This window comes from Equus przewalskii, chromosome 14, assembly GCF_037783145.1.
Source record: "Equus przewalskii isolate Varuska chromosome 14, EquPr2, whole genome shotgun sequence".
In the NCBI taxonomy this organism is placed as follows: domain Eukaryota; kingdom Metazoa; phylum Chordata; class Mammalia; order Perissodactyla; family Equidae; genus Equus; species Equus przewalskii.
This window is the reverse complement of record NC_091844.1, coordinates 81731110-81744951: the sequence shown is the minus strand read 5'-3', so window position 1 is coordinate 81744951 and position 13842 is coordinate 81731110. Positions and strand designations below refer to the sequence as shown.

The following is a 13842-nucleotide window of genomic DNA, read 5'->3' as shown; positions in this document are numbered from 1 at the left end:
TCAGCTTTGAGTATCTTTAAGTTTTTATGGGATATAAACTCACAATTAAGGAAAGCAGTCTGTAAGAAAAATTTTCTTACATAATTCTTAGTATTACATCAACAATTCTTAAGATTTTATAGAGTTTTATAATATTTATAACTCAAAGAGTTGCTTTAAACTGTACTATTGTGATTATGATGACAATTTCTGGAGAAAAATACTAAAGTCTGAATCTGTAACACAAACACAACTCATGAGAGTATTCAAATCCCCACTCCCCGGCCCCCATTCTCTATTCATTGCTAGATCTTACAGAGAAACTTTGGGAAAAAATATTCAGAGTTTGGGTGAGAATCCCCTAAAACACAGGGTGGGAAAAATCTATAAAAAGTAGAAACAACTTAAAAAATAAGTTTTTCAGGACTATCATGTACTCTTGGGATTTCCCTCATCCAAAATTATTTTCCAACTCACTATTTTTCATCTTGTTTTACTGTTGCCTGAAATTTTACCAATTATGTGATTTATTGGGTTTCCCCAGCCTCCTTTTTTTAATCCACAGACCTTCTGACTGAGTGTAGTAATGTCAGCACTTTTTTCCCTTCTAGTAACTGGACTGTGGAAACAGGGGTTTTGACTGATGTAAAGTTGAAATAAATTTGAAGCATCGAATAGCTCAGAACCACTGACACCTCAAAGAGGTGCAACAAGGGGTACAGAGAAGCAGAAAGGTCCAGAAGACCCAGGAGAAGATCAGGAGAAGTACCAAGGATGAGGCCCCCATTCTGGTCCCAGAGACACTGAGCTTACGAGCAGTGCTGACATTCGGCTATGCTAGGCTTTGTGGACTAGAATGCAGTGTTGGTACCATTACAACGGCAATTCACTGTTTCAGAAGTAAGATTTAGTTAACAAATTGGGGAAAACATGAATTTCACAAAGGCCAGCAAACATTTTACCATCTTTACAGTATTCAGACTACACAAACAAACAAGAACGCACCACTACTTTAAGTGTAAGTGCAAATGTGAACTTGGTCTGTCACTGCACTGCTCAGGTCATGAGGCAGTGCTTACTCTGCACAGATGTCACACCAAGATTCAGAGGCAAGGACATTACTTGTGTATGTTTGACGCTATACTACTAAGCCTTTACTTTCTTTAGCTTCTAAAGGTCTAATTTTGTATCTTAAATGTACTAGTGAAATCCCCAAACTGATCCGACTACTTAAAGTAACCTGCTTTGGAAGGAGAAATTTTTTAAAAAGGTACAGAGTTAAAGGATATCTTTCATTTTCTTTGTCATCTGTTAACTCAAACAACTGCTGAGCACAATCCTTAATTAACTCATCCAGAGCATCTTCCATTGCTGATAAGTCGGAAAGTTCCTCCTGTAGCTTCTTCTGCTGGGGCACTGCTCCAAAATTGCTAAGATCAGATCCTCTTTAAAAGAAAAGTATTAAAGGAAAAGATCATCATCAAGAGCATCTAGGCTATTACAGAATCACACAAGTTAGGTTACTGGCCTTTCTGCCAAACGTTTACATCAGGTGTTTCCCACAATGACAGACAACACCCAGGTACTCCCATTATTCCAGACACCCATTATTCTTCCTCTACATTAACTGGTTTTTGCCCACATTTCTAGTCCCTTACATTGGGACTTTAAAAAATATATCATAACTCTATGGAAATTAATAGTAGTAAGAAAAGCTTAATGAAGTTTAATGAGTTGAACTAAGAGTCAATAACACCCAGTTTAAGGCCCAGCTCTACGATTTAACCGCATAACTTTTGACAAGTTATAATCTTTTGGTCCCTTAGTTTTTACGGATGAAAAACAAAATTTGCTAAATGGTAGTTCCTCGGCTAAATTCTGTAAGTGTGTATTCTTCTCTACTGTGCATATTCTATCTAAATATAATGATTATATTCATTCTTCTTAAAAGATATATTTTCTTCAGTTATTACTGCCTACCACAACATGATAGAACCTAAACAACAATTGATACTCATTTTTTTTCTTCAATCTTTATGGAAAACAAAAAAGGAAAAGGCTGTTACCACTTTATCTTTTGCTTGCTAGTTTTCAAATCTGATTCCAATTAGTGATTTAGAATGCAATCTGACATTAACCCCTAAAGTGTTGCTTACTGTTATATAGTAAACATGGTCAAGTTAGAACTCAATCTGCATTTCCATATTATTGAAAAACTAACCTCCTCTATGACCCCCTTTCCTCTAATAACTAAGTTAATTACTTAGTCATTTTATGATCTTTGTTGGTAGATTTTTCCCTTGCCTGAAAGGTGTCTATATTCTCACATGCTGGAACTGTTTCTTACTGATCCCAAATACACACCTAGTGTAAGTATAACAGCTTTCTTCTTATGTACGTGCCTTTGCATGTGCCTGTGCACACATCCCCCATATCCACATGGTAGCCTCCTTCCAGGGGATCCTTCCCAACCATGTGTTAACTCTTTAGCAACTGCCTTTTAGACAGCAAGTCTTCTGGCTTTTTTCCCATTCAGGGCAGTTTCCAGGTGTGATCCACAGCCTACCTGCATCACAATTGCATGGGGTCCTTGTTAAGCGCGTAGATTCCTGCCTTCCCCAGAACAACCAAATTAACACCTCTGGGCTCGAGGCCTCTAAGTGTTCCCCACACTATCAAGCAAGAATCACTGTTCTACACCCTTAACTGATTTCCCTCCATATCAATAATCAACTGGAACTCAAGAAATACTTTTTTAAAAATCTCCTATACAATCAGATGTCCCCTTTTTATGATCTTGAGAAGTGAAAAATCTTAAAACTAATCATTATTCCATTTAACTTTTCCATAATACTGGAATGATATTCTATGTCTATGGCTCTTATTTAGTCGTAAGTAGGAAAAAATACGTATGTACTTTGTGGGACAATGTAAGAAAATTTCACAGAATCCTTTTCTAACAAGAAGTCACATCTTACTTTGTTTCAAATTGTGAAAAAACTGCTGATAGCGCATTTGATTTAAGCATGGTATTGTCACTTAACGAGAAGTAAAAGAACGCCATGAAAAGTTGGAAACCAACTCACATCCATCGAATATGGTTCTTGGACTTCTTCTCGACCAGGTCGATGCCGTCTAAGACGTTGGTGATGTCATACACTCTTCGTTTCCGTACTCCCAGTTTTGTTGCAACCTTGTTTAAGTCAAGAATACCCCCAGGAGCAGATCTCACAAGATCCATAAATTTTCGAGTTAAATAAACCAGTGATACATCAAAACGAGGTCTCTTCACTTTTAGAGCTTCTGGGAAACAAACACATTTGTAAAATTTTAGATAGCATTTCTTTCTCAACTCCATTAAAAAAACCATTTATTTCCTCTTGATCAGTAAGCATAGACATTGACAGAAATTCTACACACTGATCAAATCATAGCTTTTTTGTGTGTGTGAGGAAGATCAGCCCTGAGCTTACATCTGCTGCCGATCCTCCTCTTTTTGCTGAAGAAGAGTGGCCCTGAGCTAACATCCATGCCCATCTTCCTCTACTTTATATGTGGGACACCTACCATAGCACGGCTTGCCAAGTGGTGCCATGTCTGCACCCAGGATCTGAACCAGTGAACCCTGGGCCGCCAAAGCGTGCTCCACTTCAGTGGCCCAGGGTTTTGCTGGTTCGGATCCTGGGCGCGGACACGGCATTGCTCACCAAGCCATGCTGAGGCGGCATCCCACATGCCACAACTAGAAGGACCCACAACTAAAATACACAACTATGTACTGGGGGGCTTTGGAAGAAAAAGGAAAAATAAAACCTTAAAAAAAAAAGCACACATTTAATTATACTAAATTACTCACGAGACACAGTCTTATAAGCTCAGGATAAGTATATTCCTACCACGTTAGTTATTTTATAAAGAACAGATATTAACTGAACATCTATAATGTGACAGTTGCTGAAGGGATATAAATGTGATTAAGAAGGTCTTCAAACTGAAGGCATTCCAGAGTCTATGAGGAGTTCTATGACAACCCTGAGACAAGTGCTAAGGGAGGTGTTCAAAGTCACTCGAGAAGATGAAATAAAACCGTAACTGGAGTGGGAAATCGGGAAGGCCTCCGAATGGGAATGGAACACAGAAAGATGAAGAGGAAGGTGTCCTCCCACTCTAACGGAGGGCAGGGGTTTAAGCAAGGCAGAGGAAACGTGAAAAGACAAAGCAGCACTCGAGAACGCAGTGTATCTGGGGGATCCACAGCTGATATAGCTTTAGTGATGGGTGTGGGCAGCAGAGCGCGCTGGAAGAAGACGCTGCAAAGTAGAGCAAGAAACCACCTTCCAGGGTCTTGTCTGTCTGTCCATTCTCCATTGCCTTCTTTAAGGTTATGAGATGGCTTTTAAATTCAACACAAATAAGTAAAAACGAATGAGTCAGGATTTTCTCTCTTTATGTAATAGAGCATCACTGAAGAATTTAAGGTGGAGCGATATCATGATCGCATTTCTATATTAGAAAAACTCCACGGGCAGCAGAAGGAAAGGGGTTCGGGGGTGGAAGAGCCTGGAAACAAACAGCCTACATAGGAGGTTGTCCCCCTGCTTCAGTCTGGGAGAGTGAGAACCGACCCAAGCAACAGCAGTCTAAGTGGCTGGGCCTGTGGGCTCAGGGCAGAGCAGAGTGGGGCAGAATCCTCTCTGCGAAGTGACTTCACCTCAGTTTACTCAGGTATGAAATAGGAGTAACAAGCCACACCTATGCTTTGAAGGGCTGTTGCGATAATCCACACAGAGCTCAACACAGGGCCAGGCATTGTAAAAGCTCAATAAGCTAGACATTACTGGTAGTCGGTGGGGATGGGACACGAGAAGGAAGCACTTCCCAGGTAAAACTGACCAAACCTGAGGACCAGCTGTGGGTGAGACTGATCAGGGCAGAGGAGAAATGAAGGGATGACAGTAAGATTTATACATGGGCATCTATGTACCATCTATCCACTGAGATTAGGACCAAACTAAAGGGGAAGGGAGGGGTGGGGCAATCTATCATAACCATTTCCGCAAGGCCAGGGAACTAGAGCACTGGGATTCCATCTCCTTGACCGACTGAACACCGACCCACGACAGGGGTGGGAGGGAAGAGCAAAGGGAGTGAAAAGAAGCCAGGAGGGCAGGGCTGTCCTCAGCTTGTCACCAAACTGCCTTCAGGTCCACTGAGAGCAACAAGCACTGCTCTCAGAGAACTCTGTGAGAACATCCTTCGACACAGACCATTCTATTGTAAAAATGACGTTTCCAAAGCAGTGGAGAATAAACTGGCATTTGTGCACGTCATTCAGCGCACGACCTCAGGAGTTTTTGCTGAAATTCCAAGCTTTACATTTCAGTGTACAAATAAAACATTTTGTGTAAGTTCTTCATCAACTCATGTACATTTAAAATAAATTATTTAAATACATGAAGTTCAAACTACAAAACCTAAAATCTATTCAGGAATCAACTTACTTCTCATGGACACATACTGTACATTATCTTCTAAATTAATCCTTATTTTTGATGGCTGGAAAAAAGAAGATACAGAAATTTAACTTAATAATTTAAAAACAACAATGCAAAAGCACAGCATCTTAATGGATAACATAAAAGGTTTTTTTACCCGGGGGTAACAATTTGGGTGTGATAAAAGCAGCCTTCTTCCAAACCATATCTACTTCGACTATAGTCACACCTGACAATGTTCACAGATTTAAGTTTCTAAAACCGCACGGACTTCCAGACATATGGAAGAAGTAGTCAGAGAGAGAAAGGGGCAGGGGGAGAAAGGAATGGTGAAGGAGGGAGAAAATATGAATGAGAATTTATTACTGAACAGACATTAACTAACCGCATCAGGTACTGAGGCTAAAAAGGAATACAAGGATGATCAGGACACCGTCCCTAACTTGGGAAAGCTCAGCAGAGGTGTAAGATATTTCTAAACTAACAAATGCTCACTTCTTGCTATTTAAGTGTAAGTAGCTTCAAAAAATTTGCTCACAAACCTTCACAGGCAGCCATGCATTCCCAAAACCTTTAGATAAAGCCACGTAAACAGAAATCCATATTAGCCACATGCTTAGAATGAAGTACAAAACTGGCTGCAGAGTAGAACCAAGAGGAGTGCTACAGATGCACCTAGAGAGGGAAATCACAGAAGGTACACAGGGAAGCGGATCCCCAGTGAAACCTTGAAGGACAAGCCAGATTTTGCCTGAATCTGTGGGAGCTTTGGGAGGGAGGCAGAGAGGGAGAAGACAGGATACCCGGTGCAGGAAATGCAATGAACAAAGGTATGAAAATATAAATCGGACGGCACCTTTTGAGAACCCACCTGTGTGGCCTGAGTGAAAGTGACAATACTGAAGCTGAAGGGCGGGCTCACACCATGCTCAACACGGAGGGCGTGAAAGTCAGGCGAAGGAGTCTGGACTTTATGTTGTAACCAGTGCAGAATCACCAGATTTCTGAACAGGAGTATGACATACTCAAGCTCCTGGTTTAGGAAATAAGTAAGGTAGCACTGCGGCAAAAAGACTGGGGGCAAGGGGAAGCCTGAAGGCAAGGGGAGAGCTAAGCAGCTCTCTGTTTATCTCAGTGTTATAAATCCTTGGCACAATGATTTCCATAACATCTACGGCAAGATGATACTATCTATTAGCAGGTCAACTTAGTATGGAATAATACCACTGAAATAGAATTCTGCTCTAAAATTAATTTAGTTGTTAAAATTTAAAGGAAAATGAAGACCTGCTGGGGTGTGCAAAACCAGAGTTGGGAATGCCTGCCTTGGACGCAAGGACGAAGTCTGGCTAGCTCTCTTACACAGCAGTGACAACGGTGACTTGCAAACACGGCATCCAACAGCGAAGCACTGAAGGGCAGTCCTGTTAAAGTCAAACATCAGACGCCTGGACCAACCGTCATTCTATTTTTACATTTAACCCTCCCGCTAATACAGGACGAGACAGAGTCTAACTACTGTAGCAGGATGCTTATATGAGTAAAATCCATCCTCACCACACTGATTTGAAACACACATAAATATCCTAAATTGTTACATATAAAGGTCTGTGTAGGAGTTTTCTATTCTGCCCATGATCTAGTCACTCACGTATCTGTAGCAAACTGCTTTGATTACTATAATGTTAGAATAAACTTTACTATCATTAGTGCAGTCCTGAGAATGCACGCAGAAAAGGTTAACACAGCAGAGCTCACAGGTGCCTTGTTGCAAAAAGGCTTCAGTTCTTTAAAATTTAGAGTAGCGGGGCCACATCCTACACAGGGTACAGCACGTCATGGTTCCCCTAAAGGCTGCCTTGCTGCCTTCTCTTCTCACACTCCAGAAGGGCACTTTCTCTGCTCCACGCGCCCCACCTCGTCTCCTCATCTAGACCGTTGCTATTCATAGGTTGGCACAGGGCTAGCACCTCAATTAGGTATCATAACATGAGAAAGTATGACTTTCTTTCCTCCCCTTCTCTGCTATAAATGCAGTCGCACTACATATGGACTACATGGAGATTTGTGGGAAAACAGACTCCAAAAGGACCCATCCATTTCTTTTCCTTTGAATATGAAAACACTAACTTTTTACCTCAAAGGAATCACACAGCACCACGGCCTCTGAGCACAGACATCTCGATATGCATAAATCTTACAGGTCTCACAATTCCAGAGATTTCCAAAGTGCCCAGAGCAATGACACATTCAACTCCTTTATATTAAAAATAGTTCTTGGCTTAACACTGGGTTCAGGACTACCAAATCTGTGACTTCTTAGATGCCGGGAGATCCTAACCATGGTGTAACATGGTCTAGCGATATAACTTTATTGCCCATTTTCCAAGCTATTGTGAAAATTAAATGAGAAGTTTTATAAATTGCAAAATCCTTGCAAGCACAAGAGACTATTATTAGTCTTTTCTTTTGTGAACCAGAACAGCGCCTGGCACATTCAGGCACTTGCTTAATATTTGTTAAACAATGAATGGAGACTGAAATAGTACCTTGTCATAGATGACTTCAACTGATAAATCACTCAGAACTATGAAACAATGAGCATTTACAGACGCAAGGACACAGGGTGAAGGCTCCCTCTTGGGCACATCATTAATAAGAATCTCTGAAAGAATAGAAGCCTCACTTTCTGTTTTCAAATACAACACTCGTCATGTGGAAAGACTCAGCCTGCCAATCCCAGCAAGCCTTGCCAGTTACTCTAACTTTGGTGAACTGCACTCAACAGATAGGCCAGGAGCTTTTCTGGGAGCAGTATGGGGACTAGATAGGATTTCTCCTTTTGAAGTGGCTTTAAAATCAGAAAAATGAGAATAAATGTTTCCTCACACAAAAGTTAGTGAGCTATTCCAAAAAAAAAAAAAGGCCCCAAGTCATTCAGGCCCCTCAGGTCCCAGCAGTGCCCCTTGCCCCTGGAGGGACACTGATGAGGCTCCACATGCATGTATGGGCCCTGGTACAGAGGAGGAAAGGAGACAGGAGATGGAGCAGAGGGGCTCCCATCAGGCTGCGGAACAACTGAGGCCCCTCAACAGGAGACTGACCACATGAGCTCCTTTCAGGGTCACTTACTGTCTTTTCATTTTTAATCTCAGCCTTCAGAAAAGGTGCAGAAATAGTACTAAGAATTGCCATACACCCTTCACCCAAATGCCCCAAATGTTAATGTTTTACATTTGCTTTATCATTTTTTTCTCTAGACAAACAAATGCATTTTTTCCCTGAATCATTTGAGGTAAACTGCAGACTCCCAGATATTGAGTGTGTATTTCAAGGACGTTCTCTTATACAACCACAGCATAATGACCAAAAAGTCTGTTCAACACCAAGCAGTCTTGAAGAAGACTGTAGGCAGAAATCTGGATTTTGAGGACTGACAGTGAGGGTTCAAAAGGAGAGGAGGAACGTGTTGCTAGAAAGTGGAAGGAGGGGCAATCCCTGTCACGCTAAGACAGAGCGCTCAGCAACACTGTCAGCTGCGGCTCTGTGGAAAGTAGAAGGTGTCAATCACCTTGGTGGGCTAATGAAGGAGATTTCCACGCAAAGTGTTGATGGTGGCACCTGGTTGTTTCTTGCAGCTCATAGCAAAATGGGAAAGAAACTGAGCAGAGGACTTAATGGCTTTAAAAATTCTCAGTCTCTCTAGAAACTAAAAATTAAGAAATGGCCTCTGAGAAAGACCAAATCAAAGGCACCACGAGAAGAGCACAATCTAAAGATGAAGGTGAGGGTGTGACTGCACAACTTTTGGTTAAGGCCATCAAAGATGATACTATTCAGTCACACAAAAGGCCCTAGAAAGAGATTAAGGATGAGCCTCACAGATTCTCTCACTCTAATGATAGGGCCTCTAGGAAGCTTCTGGGCACTGTGCCTCAGCCATCCCAGCAGGAGCCGAAGGTAGAGAAGGGTTTATCTTGAATAAATCCATGGGCAGGACTCTTGTCTACTGAGTGAACTACAACAAGATTCACAGGAGATCCACACAGTTTTTGAGAGACTTATACCAGCAAAACCACTGCCAGCTTGGACTAAAAGGGACAGACAGTTCAAACTGAAAAGAGGACACCGGACACCCAAAATTCTACAGACAGGAAGCAGGCTGAAAAAACACTCAGCTACAACTAGGTATTACCTTTCATGAAAAAGATAGGAAGACTCAGACAGTGGAACCAAGAGCCCAGAAGTAGAGCTGAGAGCATGGAGAATTATTCCCAGGCTTCGAGACCTAATAAAGAAATTTCCAACATTTACCAGGCTGCATTTCAGAAGTGGACCAGCTATTCCTCGGTGACTCCCATTCTCCTTTATGCGCAGGAACGTCGAGAGCAGTTGTCCTATGTGTGCACCACTGTGCATGCTGTAAGCTGGGTGTGTGGGGGTCAGATAACTTGCCTTTCACTTTCACAGTTCTAAAGATCTGCAGGAACTGTACTTGAGGAGCTCTACTACACCTGAGGAGTCTGGACTCTTCTTTTATTCTATGAGTACAAAATCTGTTATTTTGAGGCTCGAGTTGTCTCAGATTAGCCGAGAGGAGCCTTGTCAAAGTGGTTCCTAAGCAGAACACTTATTTTTGACCTTTTCAGCATCTTTAGGATGGCAGTCCCCAGAGGAACACTCCCTCAAATTTCTATGGAACTAACCTGCCCAGGTGCCAGCAGGACACTGTTGCCCTCACTGTGGGGGGCACTGTCAAAGTTTCTATTCTTTTAAGGCAGTCTCACTGGGAGGTTTCTCTCAGATCATTTCCCCAAGGGGATGCCAAGGGAGAGCCTAGTAGTCCTCAAACCTCAAGACTGGACTACCTAAGAAACTTTCCCTTTCAATCCTCCAACTGTTTCTGTCCCTCACTTGTTCAGGTGTACTACCTAGCCTGTTTGAGCTTGGCTGGGAAATTAATGGAGAAGGCAGAGGCCTCCAAACTGAAAATCACAATGGATGATCTCAGTGCACACGGCTCTCCAGGAACCGGCAGCTCCTGATGGGCAAATCAGCACATTCCAAGTTATTTTACTCCTGCTCCAACTCCCACATCTGAAGACCCACCCTTTAAATTTGAGATCTCAAAGGAGAAAGAAAAGAACAAAAGGTGAGCTTTAGGGACTAAAATCTTTAGTATTGACTCTAAATTGGTTAAAAATCTATACAGAAGCTTCTTTGTACTGACTGCCTGTTTAGGGGAGTAATTCCCTTTAAGAACTCTTTGGAAATATACCTTTCTCCACGGTGATTGCATTCTCCTCACTCACTCAAATTTTCTTTATTTTTCAATATGCAGACTAAGTTCCATCTCCAACCAATACTATTTTCTCCCTTCTCAGAATTCCAGTTTTCAAGCCATCTACCCAGAGAACATCACTCAGCCAGATACATAACCAATCTCTGCATAGCAACAAAAAGTTTACTAAAAACCTCCAGTCACTAGCCAACTAAAAAACTCTGAGATAGGTGTTCAAATCACCACTCTACAGGAAGGAAAAGAAACACTCACACATTCAAACATTTACAGAGTACCTATTTCATTCATTCAATAACTATTAACCAAATCTTTTTGTGAGAGGCACCAAATGTGTTGGGGATGTAACAATGAAATGAACAGTGGCTGCACTCAGGGACCTAACAGCCACACATTGCAAAGAGGGGGTGAGTAAGCACAGGGTGCTTTGGGAGCACAAAAGCAGTGCCTAACGCAGTCCTGAGAGGCCAGAAGGCTCCAGACAAGTGACCTATAAATCTAGACCTGAAGAACCATAGGAGGTAACAAGAAAAGGTGTGCTTAAAAAAAGAAGGCTCTTTTGGCAGGCGGAGCATGGATATGTCAGGGTACAAAGGAATACAGAAATACAGAAAATTCAGCAACAATAAGCAGTTCAAGAAAGACAAAACCAGGGGCTAGATTATATTAATAAGTTTCTACTCTATCCTGAGAGCACTGGGAACCATGATAGATTCTTGAAGCCAAATGACATAATCAGAAACATGCTTTAAAAAGACCATTATGGTTAGTTACTATGTGGCGAATATACAGAAAAGTCAGGGGCAAGATTGGATGCAGGAAAACTGTTTAGGAAGACACTGCAACAATCCAAAAGGCAGATGACGTTTAGAAGCGGCAAGTCTTGGTGATTAATTTTAATTAGATTGGGAAAAGGGAGGGGGTCAGTTTGAAAAAAGGAAAATGCAGGATGAGGCTTTGGATACTAGCTTGTGCAATATGGTGGGTGTGGTATCATTTACTAAGAAAGGTAATAGCGAAGTTGTTGCTTGCTTAGGCAAGAAGGAAATGAATTCAATTTTGGATATATGAGTTTAAAATCTAAGTAGAGATGTCTAGTAGACAGTTGGAAAGCTCTGAGCTGGATTTATAGATCTGGGAGTTATTATGACGTGGTGACTGAAACTATCACAGTGCATAAGAATATCAAAGAGTTCAAGGGATGTGCATATCTACTGATATTAAATGCAAAATTAAGTATTTTTCCATCGTGAGAATTCAGAGCTTTTATCAAATTCTCAAAGATTAAGAACAGCAATATATGTAAAGGTAAGAGAAGTCATGAGAGTGGTAAATGACACCCCACATGAAGAGTGTGTAGAGAAGGAAGAAGAGAATCCTGAATAACACCAACATGTACGGAATAGAAGGAGGAGTTTGCAAAGGAGCACAGGAGAGGCCAGACCAGTAGATGGAGCATCAAGAGTATGTGGGTCAAACGAGCCAATGACAAGTCTCCAACAAGAGTGAGGGATCAACTGTGTCAAAACTATACAGAGGAGTGAAACATCTGATAAAATCAACCACGTTCTGGTGACCTTGGTTAGAACACACAGAGCTGTGCTGAGGGCAGAGGTCCCCTGGCAGCGGGTCGAGGTGCTAAGGAGAGGTGAGCAAGTGTAGTTTTCTCAGTGTGGCTGTGAATGGGTGGAGACAGGGATACAGTAGATGGAAGGGCATTTGGAATTAAGGGAGGGACCTTTTAAGATGGGGACGGATTTAGGATGCAGTTTAAGAAGTTAAGAATTTATCATTTGGAGCCACACATTTTGAGGTTAAATCCAAGCTTTTCTATGTACCATCCAACCACGGGCAAGCCACTTAACATTTCCAAGTCTATTTTGGCAACTGTCAAACAAGAATAATAATCTCTTAGGACTGCAGTTGAGGAGTTAAATTAGATCACGCTCATAAACTATTTTGGGGCACTGAGTTCCCATGAGGACTGGGCATACTGACTTCGGTAAACGCTGTTACTAGCTATGGGAAGAAACCAGCAAAGAACTTGAAAATATGGGAAGAAATGGAAAATAATGGCTTCATCCAGAGCCCTAAGAACCATGGAGAATATGGTGCATCTGTCTAGAGCAAGAATAGGGGAAATGAACCTTTTGCAGGAAGGGAGCCCAATCTCCCTTCCATTTTCTCTGTCAGACAGGACTGAAGACAATCTGCTGAACCGGGAGCTGTGGGGCGGGAAACGGGAGGTGTGGACAAGGTTTTAAATGGCTGCAGTCAAGCAGGAGAATGGGAGAGGAGGCTAAAGACAAGAACAAACGAGAGCTTGCAGAGATAGGCTGAGAAGCCCGGGAAGTCGGAAAACATGCTTTTCTACGCAAAGTTGGGCAATTTGCTCCAACAGTGCTCGCTGGCCCGAGAGAAAAGCCAAGGGGGCAGACGGCACCTCTGCGAGCAGGTGTGGAAAGGAGAGGGCGAGAGTCGAGCGCACGGCCGGTGGGGTTCCCAGCGCAGGACAGGCAGCGCGGGAGCCGGCGGCGGCGGGGCAGCCACGGCCCGGTCAGGCCCGGGGGTCACGACCCGGACGACGTCAGCGCGGCCGCCCCGCGGAGAGGCGGCGGCGGCTGGGCTGAGACCCAACCCGCGCCGCGCCGGCCGTGCCCGGGACTTACCAGCAGGCCCTCCACGTTGATGGGGTCGCGGCAGCGGCGGCGCACCGTCTCCTCCGCCGGGTCCACGAGCAGGCTGGGCAGCTTCCGCGCCGGCCGCTGCTGACTCATGCTGCCCAGCCGGCCGGCCGGCCCTCGCACCCTGCGAGCTCTCCCGCCTTCTCCCGCTCGGGGCGGGCGCCGCCCCCAACACGCCGGGTCCCGGGGGCCAAGCACGAACGGGGCCCGCGGCCTGCTCGGAGGCGCCGCCTGGCCAGGCCGGCCCGCGGACGAAAGCGCCACCGCCCCACGACCCCGGGCGCTACAGCGCGGGCGGGAGAAAAGCAGGGTGACCCGGGACTCTCAGGACGCCAGGCCCGCCATCTTCCGCATGCGCAGTGCGCCGCCCCCACTGCGCATGCCT

At 43.6% G+C, this 13842-nt stretch overlaps 1 protein-coding gene across 4 annotated transcripts in view; it reads right to left on the bottom strand.

Moving 5' to 3' along the window:
• E2F6 (E2F transcription factor 6) overlaps positions 1 to 13842 on the bottom strand; it is a 21830-nt gene extending 7988 nt beyond the window's left edge. The window contains exons 1-5 of one of the 4 annotated variants that reach the window (XM_070574454.1): positions 13443 to 13820; positions 9670 to 9762; positions 5481 to 5535; positions 3066 to 3282; positions 1269 to 1424 (exon numbers count right to left, since the gene is read on the bottom strand). In XM_070574454.1, coding sequence (XP_070430555.1) covers positions 1269 to 1424; positions 3066 to 3282; positions 5481 to 5487 — 380 coding nt within the window. In that variant the 5' untranslated portion in view covers positions 5488 to 5535; positions 9670 to 9762; positions 13443 to 13820. Of the gene's footprint in view, positions 1 to 1268; positions 1425 to 3065; positions 3283 to 5480; positions 5536 to 9669; positions 9763 to 9788; positions 10516 to 13442 lie in introns of those variants that run through there. The other 3 variants (XM_070574453.1, XM_008531456.2, XM_070574455.1) reach the window with 3 other exon arrangements.